The 12,999-nt window shown below is 59.5% G+C and overlaps 5 protein-coding genes across 5 annotated transcripts in view; 3 read left to right on the forward strand and 2 right to left on the reverse strand.

Moving 5' to 3' along the window:
• Positions 1-228: 228 nt before the first annotated feature.
• Positions 229-980, reverse strand: CHGG_07026 (uncharacterized protein; the record flags this gene model as incomplete). Its single annotated transcript, XM_001224681.1, has 2 exons — positions 229-660; positions 723-980. 2 exons carry the CDS (start codon positions 978-980, stop codon positions 229-231), a joined length of 690 nt encoding a protein of 229 aa, XP_001224682.1.
• A 238-nt stretch (positions 981-1,218) lies between these two features.
• On the forward strand, positions 1,219-4,544 carry CHGG_07027 (uncharacterized protein; the record flags this gene model as incomplete). The annotated part of the gene is made up of 6 exons (XM_001224682.1): positions 1,219-1,221; positions 1,383-1,450; positions 1,778-1,796; positions 2,010-2,389; positions 2,509-3,240; positions 3,320-4,544. 6 exons carry the CDS (start codon positions 1,219-1,221, stop codon positions 4,542-4,544), a joined length of 2,427 nt encoding a protein of 808 aa, XP_001224683.1.
• A 474-nt stretch (positions 4,545-5,018) lies between these two features.
• Positions 5,019-6,435, reverse strand: CHGG_07028 (uncharacterized protein; the record flags this gene model as incomplete). The annotated part of the gene is made up of 5 exons (XM_001224683.1): positions 5,019-5,261; positions 5,373-5,449; positions 5,506-5,626; positions 5,763-6,056; positions 6,130-6,435. 5 exons carry the CDS (start codon positions 6,433-6,435, stop codon positions 5,019-5,021), a joined length of 1,041 nt encoding a protein of 346 aa, XP_001224684.1.
• Positions 6,436-7,030: 595 nt separating this feature from the next.
• On the forward strand, positions 7,031-9,025 carry CHGG_07029 (uncharacterized protein; the record flags this gene model as incomplete). The annotated part of the gene is made up of 6 exons (XM_001224684.1): positions 7,031-7,262; positions 7,341-7,636; positions 7,728-7,808; positions 7,865-8,017; positions 8,077-8,516; positions 8,662-9,025. 6 exons carry the CDS (start codon positions 7,031-7,033, stop codon positions 9,023-9,025), a joined length of 1,566 nt encoding a protein of 521 aa, XP_001224685.1.
• Positions 9,026-10,315: 1,290 nt separating this feature from the next.
• CHGG_07030 (uncharacterized protein) overlaps positions 10,316-12,999 on the forward strand; it is a gene marked incomplete at both ends in the record, with an annotated part of 3,610 nt that continues 926 nt past the window's right edge. Inside the window, 2 exons of the mRNA XM_001224685.1 lie at positions 10,316-10,630; positions 10,683-12,857. Of these exons, the coding sequence (XP_001224686.1) occupies positions 10,316-10,630; positions 10,683-12,857 (2,490 nt within the window). The remainder of the gene's footprint in view (positions 10,631-10,682; positions 12,858-12,999) is intronic.

Genomic DNA, 12,999 nt, shown 5'->3' on the forward strand with positions numbered 1-12,999 from the left:
TTCGTGGCGATCGACATGAACTGCGCTGCGTCTGGCGCATGTCCGGATGCGAGGCCTGCCTCGTAACAGAAAGGTAGCATCCGCGCCTCGATATTGCTAACGTCGGGGAACTCGCCCGACTCGACGGCCAATGGTTGCGCGTAGCGTTTCCTAATTTCGAGGTCAAAGTCTCCAGGACGTCAGCTAGGTTTAACGATCGCCAGGGAGTAGCGTGCATACTCATCCGGCTTAGGCCGCCGCCCGCACTGGCAGGCACCTCGGCCGTCTTGGCGGGTCGCATCCGGGCCTGGTCCGTGAACATATTCGCGAGCGACTCGTACGGATCAAACTGAGGCACGCCGTCAGCATGGATTCTGCAATACTCCACCGCATGCCCTGGCTCACGTCGTTGTGTGCAAGATCCTTGATGCGCCTCCTGTCACGCGCCGGGAGCTGCATGACCTCCCCCTTTAACCTCCGCTCGGCAGCATCCCCAGACACGGGTTTGCTTCCGGTCGCCGGCGACGGCTTATCGTTTGTGCTGACCCAAGGCGCAAGGCCCTGGTCGGGCATCTCCCGTGTGACATTGCCATATATGGCGGCGATAAGCTGGTTGTGAAGGTGTTCTTTGGAGCCATCGGGGGAGGCGAGTATGGGTTCGATGCGCTCGCTAAACTCGGCCTGGTTAAGGCGACCTACGCGAAACTTGTCAGCCTATACATTCACATTCCCAATTGGCGCACATGTGCGCTAGACGGCAAAGCAGTACCGATCAGAAAATTGGTTATAGATTCTTTGTAGGTGGGCCATTGCTCTGTGCCGATGCTGGCCTTGAGCGCCGTGTAGATAGGTTCGAGGTCAATGCGGGCGGGTATAAGTTGGCTCGTTTTGGGTGCCTTGTGTATTGACGGCACCGAAACATTGATAGACTGCTTCGATAGAACCGGTGTCGAGAGGCTGATAGATGGCCGACTCAGGGCGGCGGGGTTGATGTCGACCATAGTGGTGGGAGCTCGCGGTGTACGGCCGGCCACGGTTATAAGCGAGAGCGGGCGCGGGATGCGGTCGGCGAGAGCGCGGGAAGAAGGGCGTCAGGACCGTCGCGCACGAGATGCTGCACAATCGTGGGGCGAAGCCGCGTTCATTTGCGCATCAAAATGTAGGTATCATTCATGCGATCAAAATTTCCGATTCAAATCGATGAATCGGGCAGGGTAGCGTGGACGAATGGATGATATTATGGTCAGTTCGCCGGACTGAGGTGGTCGGTCTTGGGCAGGCGGGCTCGGTGGTGGTCGAATTTTGATGGAGCTTCCAGCGACAAGGGCAGCGGGCGTTGCAGCGGGAATCCGGGTGACAGCAGCGTGGGGTACTTGGGTTAGCACCAAAGGTTGTGTGAGTAGGGGGGTACCGGTCCCCCACAGGGTCAAACTGAGCAGTGTGAGCGACCACTAAGCCCGGCGTTCTTGGCGTTCGTGCGTGCGTCCGTTACTCCTCTGGGCCCAGGCCTGATGCTCATTGTCCCCTCGTCGCGTCGCGTCCCCCGCCTCCTAAGCTCTCGACGGCGACGAACAGCGATGCAATAAAATAAAACCGCCGCTCAGCTAGCCATTCTGAATAACCCTGCATTATAGCTCGGCATCATGCAGCCATGGCCAACAATAATCGCAACCACATCTCGAATGCCATCGACAGCCTGATCTCCCATTTGGTGCCCATCAACCCCAACGACGACGAGCAGACGGCGCAAGAAAAACATGATGAATCCTTCGAGCTTGTCCGGAATATCATTGAACAGTGAGGGCCTTCTGCTGCTAGTATACACATTATACCGTCGCTAACACGCTCCCTAGGCATGAAGGCCTTTCCCGCTGTCTCTTCCGACGTTAACCATGCCTCGGACTTGATCAAGCGCAAACTGATCCAAGAGCAACCCCAGCCAGGCGCTGAGGTTTTCCAACCTCTACACAAGGCTTCTGTCACTACCAGTCCTAACCCAGAAATGGGCGATATTGTATTTGCTCTTCCAGCTTTCCGACTCTCCAGATCCCAACGAACCCCTGCCCTTGAGTCCGCCAAAGCCTCTAGCGCAACGACCACCCCCGCGAGCCGTTGAAAAACAGCAGCGCTCAAGGGCGCCAACTGTCGTCGCCACCCCAGAAGAAGGATCTGTGAGCGATGCATTCGCGCCCGGAGATCTGAAGAAACTACCGACAGAGAGACCCAAGCGCACCCAGCCTGAGCCCGAGGAGACGCCGCCGACACCACCACCCGCCGTCGAGAGCACACCAAAAAAAGCCCCAAGGGATGTTTCCATAAAGTCCACCCTGCTAGCCGACAACTCGAACGAATTTGAGCCGACAGAGATGGTCCTATTAAGAGACTTGCCTTATACACTCCAAGGGCTGTCGTCCACTACCCTCCCTTTCGCCAAGGAAACTGCATTACAGCTACCCCCTACTCTCCCTCCGCCGATAATATCTCTCCTCCATACTCTAGCCGAGCCGTCGTTACTGTACAGGGGTTTAGCAAACTTTGTCAAGTCTCAAGCAAAGGGTCTGACTTGGGCAGAGCTTACGAGCTGCCATTAACAATGAGCTCCGGAACGTACCTAACCCTTGTTGCGACCCTCGAAGCGCAAATACGAAGAGCACTCTCGGTCATCGATGAGTCTGCCCCCCGCGGTGGTATTGGCAAGGTCGGCGTGACCCTAAAACGCTGTGTCGTGTGGACTCGCGAGGCGACCATGGGCTTGCGATTGATGTCGCTGATCGCGGAAGAAAGCAAGACCAAGCACGGCGGGCAGATCATCAGCATGATACACGGGTTCTCTACCTCTCACGGCGATCCCGTAGTGGCAGCATTTGCAGAGCGCCTTCTGGCAGACGTAACACGGCCATTCTACGACATCCTCCGACGTTGGGTTTACGACGGAGAGCTATCAGACCCGCACCTAGAGTTCTTTGTGAGGGAGCAGAGCCCCAACGACGAAGACCACATGGAGTCCAAGGCTAAGGGCCATGCCAGTGTCTGGAACTCAAAGTACGAAGTAGTGGATCGCATGGTCCCCAGCATCACCACAGCCGACTTCGCCCAGAAGGTCTTTCTAATCGGAAAGTCGCTCAACTTCATCCGACACAGCTGCGGTGATAGTCAATGGGTCGATGCTTATAGCAAGACGTCTTCCAAGCCGTTGAGCTACGGCGACACTGCGACACTCGAAACCTGGATTGATGAAGCATACAAGACAACCATGCGGCGGTTGATGCATCTCATGAGCAGCCGCTTCCGCCTCTTCGATCATCTGCAAGGGCTCAAGAACTACATTCTTCTCGGCCAGGGCGACTTTATTGCCCTCCTCATGGAATGATCGTCCACGCCCCTCGATCGGCCTTGCTCGTCATAATGTCACCGCCAATCGCTTCCAGTTGCCGGCGGAACACGCGTTCGGCGACTCCAACGCCCAGTACGACAGCGAGGAAGTCCTCAGGCGGCTCGATGCCCGCATGCTCCAGCTCAGCCACGGCGACATCGGCTGGGACTGCTTCACGCTCGAGTACAAGATCGACGCCCCCGTAGACGTGGTTGTGACCGAATGGGGTAACCGCCAATACCTCAAGGTGTTCAACTTCCTCTGGCGCATCAAGCGCGTCGAGTTCGCCCTGTCGTCGACTTGGCGCAAGTGCATGACCGGTTCTCGCGGTGTTCTCCAGACCTCAGACGAAGAGGTCCTCCTGACCTGGAAGAGCACCCGCGGCGTGCTCGCCGAGATGGTGCACTTCGTCGGCCAGCTGCAATACTACATCCTTTTCGAGGTGATTGAATCCAGCTGGACCGAGCTGCAAACCAACATCCGCAAGGAAGACTGCACGCTCGACGACCTCATCACCGCACACACAAAATACCTGACCTCCATCACCCACAAGGGCCTCCTCGGCGCCCGCCGCAGGCAATACCACGACTCCCTCAAAGAAGCCGCCGCCCAACAGGACCCCAACTCCACCACCGCGAGCGCCGCCGCCTCCGAAGACCGCAACTCCTACATGATACAACTAAGCGAGCTCCTACGCACCATGCTCGCGTACCGCGACTGCGTCGACGGGCTGTACAGCTGGTCCCTCTCGGACTTTACCCGCCGGCAGGAAGCCGACGCCGCCAGCATGCTGCACATGCGACCCAACAAGAAACCCAAGCTGTCCGGCCCCGGCACGGACCTCCCCCGTGACGATCCCTTCATCACCGGCGACGAAGACGACTCAACCGCCGGCGGCATCGGGGCCGGCGGTGACAGCCTCCGGTCGGAGCTGCCCGCGCTGCAGGACCGTCTGCGCCAGCTCGGCGCCAGCTTCAAGGCCCGCTTGCAGATCCTGCTTGGCGACTTGGCCTATCAGCCGGATGTGGATATGCGCTTCTTGGGTGTGTCGATGAATTTCAATGATGTGTATCAGCCGGTGAAGCGGAAGAGGGCGGGGCCGGGGAGTGCGGGTGGAGGTGCCGCTGCTGCTCAGGGACAGACACAGGCGTCGGGGCAGGTTGCGGGGGGTGCGAATATCTCGAGGGTGTAGGTAGGGTTTGGGGTGAGGGAGTAAATGCTTGTGAAGGCGGAAATTTGCCAGTCGACGAAGAGATGTGTGGCTGTGGATGATAGGGATGGAAATTATTTAACTGGTGGGTGGCGTTTTCGGGTGGCAGGCGATAAAGCAGCCCAGTTGATTTTATATAAATTATCAGGGGCTCTTGGTGGCATAGCATATCATATCTATCACAGGTTGGAGGGAAGCAAAAGCATGAAATCCCAATGTCATTTCTATACAGACAGCCTCGGCCGTGCGTTCTATCAACTACCGCCACCCTTCGCCTGGTATACTTTTAGACCCCAACACAACCCATTTTACAATCCCCATTGGTATTCCCATACGCTCGCCTGACTTTTGTTTCCTCACCTCCCACTCCCCTCAGCTACATCACCAACCCACCACCCCCTCCCCTACAAACAAACCCCCCACAACATAACCCCTCACAGCCATCCCCCTCCACAACTACAACCACTCAACACCCCACGTCAACTCGCCCGCGCGGAACGGCACGATCTCGACCCCGTCCCCGCGCAGCGACTCCTCGACGCGGGCGCCGTCGCGTGTCAGGCGGATCTGGCGCGTCGCGGGCGCCACGCCGTAGAACTGCCGGCCGTACTCGGACAGGAAGCCCTTGAGCGCGTCCTCGGTCACCGAGTCCGCCGGAATGTCGCCCCGGGCGATGGCCTCTTCGAGGGCGGTTAGGACCTGTGGTGGTTTAGGGGGGGTGGTTAGTGGGAGGTTGGTTGGTTTTGGGGGTAGGGGGGTTGGGGAGGGGGGGGGGAGAGCAAAAGGGAAAGGGGGTGAGGGGGGACATACGTAGCCGAGGGCGTAGGGCTGGGTGAAGACGCCGGCTGCGGTGTTGCCTTTGCCTTTTTTGGAGGTGATGTCGCGGGCTGGAGTGGGAGCTATGTTAGCTTTGTGAGGGCTGGAGGTGGGGGGCAGTACGTACCGGCGCTATCGGTGCCGAGGAAGAACTTGCCGTTGCTGGTGACAACCGCCGTGAGAAGGGCGCCGGCGGTCCTCGGGGGACTTGGCGGAGGGTTTGCAGTAGTGGTGCTGGGTGCCTTTAGCTGATAGTATGAAAGGAGGAGCGGAGAAGAACCGTACCACGTTTGGCGGACCAGTCATCTACCAGAAGGGAGAGATGATGCGCGGTCTACAGAGTCAGCACCAGTATCTCGCCACTCGGGAGGAGAGAAGACCTACAATCGTCCCAACGACATTCTCAGGCAACGACTTGACCGCTTCAACCGCATCGGCCGAGGTGCAGTGCTCCAACACGATCTTGAGCTTGGGGTACTTCTCCACCAGCCCCTTCAGCACCGGCAAGAACCTAATCTCGGCGTTCATGACCGTCACGCCATCGGCAGCGCTGCTAGGGACTTCGCCATGGAGGTTCAGAACAACGCCCTCCTCCTCCATTGCCTTAAGCACGTCATGGAAGGGATCAAACGACACGACGCCCCACTGCGAGTTGGTGGTTGCACCGCGGGGGTAGGCCTATCCTTGGTCAGCCCCTTTTCCCCGATCACTAAGTCAACAAACAAAACAAGAAAATTAAAAATGAACTAACCTTCACCCCCGCAATCCCCTTCCCCCTCCCCTCCCGAATAACCTCCGGCGTAACCAACTCATGCAAGTACAGCGACATGAGATAATTCACCTCGCCGTCGAGCTGCTGCAGAGCCTCCTTGTAGGCGAGGGCCTCGGCGACGGACACGACAGGGCGGGGCGCCAGGTTGGGCATGACAAAGACGGTGTCGATGCCGGCCTTGCGGATGGTCGGGGTGGCTAGGGCGGCGATGGGCCCCGGGGCGTTGCGCAGGTGCACGTGCATGTCTGCGGCGGCGGGGAGGGTATAGGTGTCTTGGAGGGGCATGGTGGTGGTGGTGGTGGTGGTGGTGGTGGTGGTGGTGGTGGTGTTGGTTGAGTGGTGATGTTGAGTGCCCAGCTGGGGTTGTGGATGGCGGGTTAGGAGTGAGTTGTGAGTGAGTTCGATATCATGGAGGGGCTCCCCTCGGCACTGAGATCGCATGGTGGGGGAAGAAATGTAAAATTGTGTAAAAGGGTTAGGGTTATAGTAGGTAATTTGATTACCTGCTGACTTCATCCTGTTCCTTTGGGCTTGTAGGTTATGATCTGTAAGGCATGGCACGGCCGAGGTCGGAATTGCAACCGGGCTAGCATCAACTGGATATTTTGAATCAATGGCTCCCAGTTGCTAACAAGCAGCAAGTATTTTGTAGGTCCCATTGAACCGAGGAAGGCGCGGACAGAACGATCCTCCACCTGCCCCGGTTCGACTTACAAATCAATTAAAGTCTCCGGATTTGAACAAAAAAAAAAAAAAAAAGAAATGTGAAACATCCGGATCTCTCATCGTCATTGAATATCCGAGACACCCTGTCTCAATTGACCTTGTATGGCGCGCTCGGAACAATTGAGTCGAATGTAAACCCTACACTCGCTGAGCCATGACAACCCCCTTCAACACGCGGCGGCACGGCGACAACGACAGCTCGGCAACTTCACCAACCGTGGCCGAGAACACACCCCTTCTCCGTTCCGAGTCCAGCTTCGTAACCGCCCGGGATGGCTCACCCGCAAGCGATCGGCAGCCCGGCCCCGGCCCGGAGCAGCCACCGCTCGGCTGGAAACGGACAACCTGCATCGTGTTCAGCATGTGGGCTCTCATCTTCCTGCAGGGTGAGTTTATGTGCCATGTTACCGCAGCACAAACAAACAATCCAAGCCGTTTGCTGCACGAATACTAACCCGATGCAGCCAGCAACATGAGTGGCATCTCGACCACCCAGTCAACCATTGCCGCGGACCTAGATGCCTACGAGTCGGCCATGTGGTTCACCAGCGCCTACATGATCAGCATGTCCTCGGTGGCCCCACTCGCCGGGCGGCTAGCCATGATTTTCTCGCCGGCCACCATGGTCTTGCTAGCCTCGGGGTGTTTCTCGGTGGGCGCTCTGGTGACCGCTGTGGCGCCGACCTTTGCCGTGTTCATCCTCGGGAGGGTCGTGCTGGGCGTCGGCAGCGGAGGCATCATGACGTTGTGCATGATTCTCGTCATCCAGCTCACCTCGAAGAAGCGGAGAGGGCTGTGGATCGGCTTGACCAACGCTGTGGGTGCTACGTGACACTACTGATGTATCTAAGCTAACAGCGGCTCAGGGGTTCACACTCGGTGTGTCGGCCGGCGCCGTGGTGTTTGGCGCCTTGCTGCCAGTACTGGGATGGGTAAGCAACACTCCGTATACTGCTTATACGACGACAATGTATTTAACCATTTACAGCGACTCCTGTTCGGAGCCCAAGCCCCAATGGCGGCCCTTGCTGGTCTCGGTGTCAGCCTTAGCATACCCCCTTTCACCGCTGATGAAAACACCAAGGATAAGACAACGCTGCAGAAGCTCGCCGGTCTTGATTACGCTGGCGCCGTATCTTTGGTATGGCCTCACAATACCCATTCCCTAATCTCCCCAAGGCAGCCACACTAACTGCCTAGACCGTCACCATCGTCCTCTTTCTCTACGGCCTCTCCGGGACCATCCAACCGCTCCCCATCGGCCTCTCCCTAATCACCCTCGCTATCTTCCTCGCCGTCGAGTCCCGCGCCAAGAACCCGGTTCTCCCCCTAACCGTGCTCAAGTCCCGCGGTGTCCTGTTGTCATGCTTTTCCCAGCTCGGCTTCATGGCCGCCCGGTGGACGGTGCTCTTCTACGCCCCCATTTTTGTCCTCGCTGTGCGCGGCCTGTCGCCCGCCCTTGCAGGTTCCATTCTCATCCCCACCAACGCCGGCTTCGGCATCGGCGGCCTGCTCGTCGGTGCCTTGCATATCCGCCACGCCGGGTCCTTCTGGTTCCCCGGACTCCTGACACTGGCCCTGTTCTCCATGACCCTATTTGTGCTCGCGTTCGTGGGCAACGCGGCTACGCCCATCTGGCTGTACGTCACTGTTGTCTTTGTCAACGGGCTGTGCACCGGCGCAGCGCTTAACTACACTCTGGCGCATCTGCTGTATTTGTCCAGCCCCGATGTGCACTTTATCGTCACTGGGTTGTTGTCCACCTTTCCGCGGGTTTGCCGGCAGTTTTGGCACGACCATTGGCGGCGGTGTATTTACGCGGACGCTACGGGATGCCCTTGTGGCTGGGTTCGAGAAATTGGATGGTGGCGAGGGGCTGGACAAGGCGAGGGAGAAATTGATTACCGTGCTCATTGGCAGCCCCGCCGTGGTGTGGAAGCACGGGGTTCTGAGCGCAGCCGAGCGGGTGGTCGCCGTGGTTGGATACGAACGGGCCTTGGAGGTGCTGTACAAGTCGGCCGCCGTCATGTGCGTGTTGGTGTTGGTCATGCAGGCAGGGACGGGGTGGAAGGCGGCAGAGACGAAGGGTAATGGGGGATCTGAGGAGGAGGTTGACGAGAGGGAGAGGGATCGGGCGACGGAAGCTTGATTGTTTGGAAAGGGGCTTTGTAAGTCAAGAATCTAACACTTTGTACATTTACGGCTGCTAGGATCTGAATGGGAGACCTCTCACCATGCCAGTGATCGCGAGAGCCGACGCCGGTAGTGTCCGGGATCCATCAATGGCCAGGGGTTCCCCCACAGGTCCCGGCACCGACCCCTCGGTCCCTTAACCCCTCTTCAGATGGAATCCATCATCCCGCTCGTACAAGTACGTACCGATGCCAAGATGCCTGTGTGCCTTGGCCGTGAACGAACGACACGAGGGGAACAAGGGCTAAGGGGCCAGGGGGAGTTCGCAATGGCGCCCGCTGTGATTGGATAGGGGCCTGGCTGGCGATGTCATCGGACGGACTGGTTGCTTGGCTTCTTGGCTCTTGGCTTCGCGGCTGGCGGGGCACTTCAACAAAGCGTGTGCTGTAGCAAGTGGCTTGCAGTGCCTCGAGACTGCTTGCCCTTTCCGTCGATCAAAAATAGACGAGGGATTTCTGGCAAGTCATTGCCATCCAGTGAAAAGAGCCCACTTCGCCAGTGTTCAATTCGGTCATTTTCTGCCTGAGCTTACTCTGCAGCTTCGCAGGCTCGGCATGTCCTAGGTGGCCCATTTTATCGTGGAGATGGAAGCTCAATGCAACGCTGGAAAGCGGTGAGTTAGGAAACATGGAAGTCAGCAAAGTTGGGGAGGCAGGGTCAAGGTTGGGGAGGATTCACTCGGCCAAGTCTCCTTGTCCATGCCAGTCTCTTGCACAGCCTCTGCCATCCTTCAGTTCATCTTTACAGGATACAAGGGCAATCAATCCTACAAAGTCTTCTTCGCCTTTCCGCTCACAGTGCCACTCAATCCACACCTTCCAAAGCTCAGGGGTGCCCACCTCCTGACTCATGACATCCACCATCAAATGTCATGAAATGGCGTGAAAGACCGTGTTCGAAGTTTCATCTCATCAGAAACGCCCCCAAGATTCAGCTGCCATACACCAGACGGTCGGACACAGACCGACCATCTCATTATCGTGCCCAATATTGCCTCAATAGCGCAGCCACCAGCTCGGTGTCCCCGAGCACTTTAGATAGCACTTCGTCCTCTTAGCGATGGCCTCGGGACCAGCCATATACCGCCACCAGAACACCGTCTTACTATCCGGCCGAGCCGTCCCCGAGCTTCGAGAGGACAGGGCCTGGCGACGGCCCCAGAGGAGTCCTAACTGATCTGACACGCAGCGACATACAAGGCCATACAACGACACACATCATCGCACGCATCCATCTTTAGCCCATCATGTCTGGTGAGGGGACAGGGGAAGCCGACGACGATGGCTTCCCCGACAGGGGTCCGGTCGTGTTCGCCGTGACGACGGCGACGCTGGCCCTCTCGACCGTGTTCGTCGCCGCCCGCATGGTGTCCCGCGTCGGCATCGTCCGCCGGACCGCCTGGGACGACTACATGATCGTGCTGGCCTGGCTCATCGCCGTGTTTCTGAGTGTGAGTATCGACCTGGGCACCACGCACGGCCTGGGGAGGCATGATGAAGATATCGAACCCGACAAGGAGGCCGGTTTGAGGATGGCTGAATATGTCTTTTCTATCCTCTACGTGCGTATCCCCGAACCCGCTTTTGGTTTTCAGTCTAATGACCCATGTTTAGAACCCGGCCTTGATGGCGACCAAAACGTCCATTCTCATCTTCTACCTGCGTCTGTCCAAGAATACGCTGAAGGTCCTCCGCCTGGCATCGTGGGCCGTCCTGGGCATCGTCAACGTTGCCGGGACCATCCTGACCTTCATGAACATCTTCCAATGCCACCCGACCGATGCGGCCTGGGACCTCAGCGTGAAGGCCGCCCGTTGCATCCCGCTGCTCACCGAGTTCATCTGCTCGGCCCCGGTCAACATCACCACCGACCTCGCCATCCTCGCCCTGCCCATCCCCGTCCTCACCGGCATGCGGCTGCCCCCGCGCCAAAAGGCGATCCTGGTCATGACCTTCGCGCTCGGCATCTTCGTGACCATCGTCGACGTCGTCCGCATCTACTACCTCCAGCGAGCCATCGACCACATCCCGACGACCGCCTCGACCGACCCCATGGCCAGCTTCGGCCGCAGCGCCGGCTTCTCGTGGAACGCCTCCCTCTCGCTGATGTGGTCGGCCGTTGAGGTCAACGTGGGCATCATCTGCGCCTGCATCCCGACCCTCAAACCACTCATCATCCGCATCCTGCCGGCCATGCTCGTCGACCCGGACGGCACCCTGCGCAGCAGCACCCGCGCCACCGGCACCAGCAGCAGCACCAGCACCAGCAAGGACGAGCACCAGCGCCGCGGCGGCGCGTCCATCGGCGCCATGCTCGCCAGCACCGGCCTCGCCCCCCCAGCACCCACCCTCTCCCTCACCCCGCCCGCCGCCGACAACGACGCGCCCACCCCCGCCTCCGCCTCGGACGACATCTCCATCCGCGACTTCCTCTCCACCACCACCCCTCCCATCCCCACCACCAGCAGTAGCACCACCACCCCCGACCTCACCCGCCGCAGCAACTCCCACCGCAGCTCCCTCCACCACCACCACCACCACCACCACGCCCCCACCTTCATCACCCTCCGCCGCCCCGAAAACCTCCTCACCACCACCCCGCGCGAATCCCTCCGCTACAACGCCTTCGCCAGCATCCTCTTCTTCCTCTGGGGCTTCTCGTACGGCCTGCTCAACACGCTCAACGGCGCGGTGGCCGTGGTGGCACACATTTCGCGCGCACAGGTGCTCAGCCTGACGGCGGTGTATTTCGGCGGCGGGTATTTGTTGGGGCCGTTGGTGGTCGGGGGGTGGTTGCTCAGGCATGATGAACATCATCGGACGAGGAGGGGGGGGGATGGTGGAAATGGGGGGGATAGGGAGAGGAGGCGGAAGAGGGCGAGAAGGGTGAGTGTGAGGAGGAGGAGGGGGAAGAGGGCCGGGGATGAGTCGGTGGGTGGGTTTAACGCGACGCTTATGGTGGGGTTGTTGATCTATGGCGCTGGTACGATCATGTTCTGGCCCGGGCGGTGGTGGGCGCGTACCGTGGGTTCATGGCGAGTACTTTTGGTGGTTGGCTTCGGGCTGGCCGTGCTCGAGACGGCCGCCAACCCCTTTCTGGTGCTGTGCGGCCCGCCCGAGTACGCCGATGCGCGTCTGCTCCTCGCCCAGGGCGTCCAGGGCGTCGGCAGCGTGCTGAGCGGCCTGCTCGCGGACCGCGTCTTCTTCGTCGGACGCCTCGAGGGCCCCGCCGGCACCGTCAACTCCACCACGCTGATCGACGTGCAATGGACCTACCTCTCCGTCACGCTCCTCTCGGTCCTCCTCGCCCTCCTCTTCTACTACATGCCGCTGCCCGAAGTAAGCGACGCCGAGCTGGCCGAGCTAGCCTCCCGCTCCCCAGTCGACCCCGCCCAAAAGTCCATCGGCAACATCTCTCTCCGCACCTGGACCGTCGGCCTCGCCGTGTTCGCCCAATGGTGCTACGTGTCCGCCCAAGAAAACATGTCCCTCTTCGTCGAGCAGCTCATCACCTCCTTCACCACCAACCCCAGCGCCGCGCTCGCCGCCCCCGAAACCAGCCTCGACCCCTCCACCGGCCTCGCCCTCTCCCTCCCCAACTACCTCCTGATCGCACACACCGCCTTTGCCCTCTCCCGCTTCCTAGCCGGCTTCCTCTGTCTGGCACGCGCCCACCTCTCCCAACCCCACCGCCCTTCCCCCTCCCACCTCCTCCGTTACCTCCCCACCCCGCGAACCCTCCTCCTCCTCTGCACGCTCACGGCCGCCGTCTCCGCGCTCACCACGGCCGTCATCCCGCGCGCCACCACCCCCACCCAACGCCGCACCAACCCCCAACCTGCCCCTCATCCCCATCACGCTCTTCTACCTCTCCGAAAGCCCCATCTGGCCGCTCATCTTCTCGCTCGGGCCTGCGCGGGCAGGCAACAAC

Source organism: Chaetomium globosum, genomic scaffold (assembly GCF_000143365.1).
Source record: "Chaetomium globosum CBS 148.51 scaffold_5 genomic scaffold, whole genome shotgun sequence".
Taxonomy (NCBI): Eukaryota; Fungi; Ascomycota; class Sordariomycetes; order Sordariales; family Chaetomiaceae; genus Chaetomium; species Chaetomium globosum.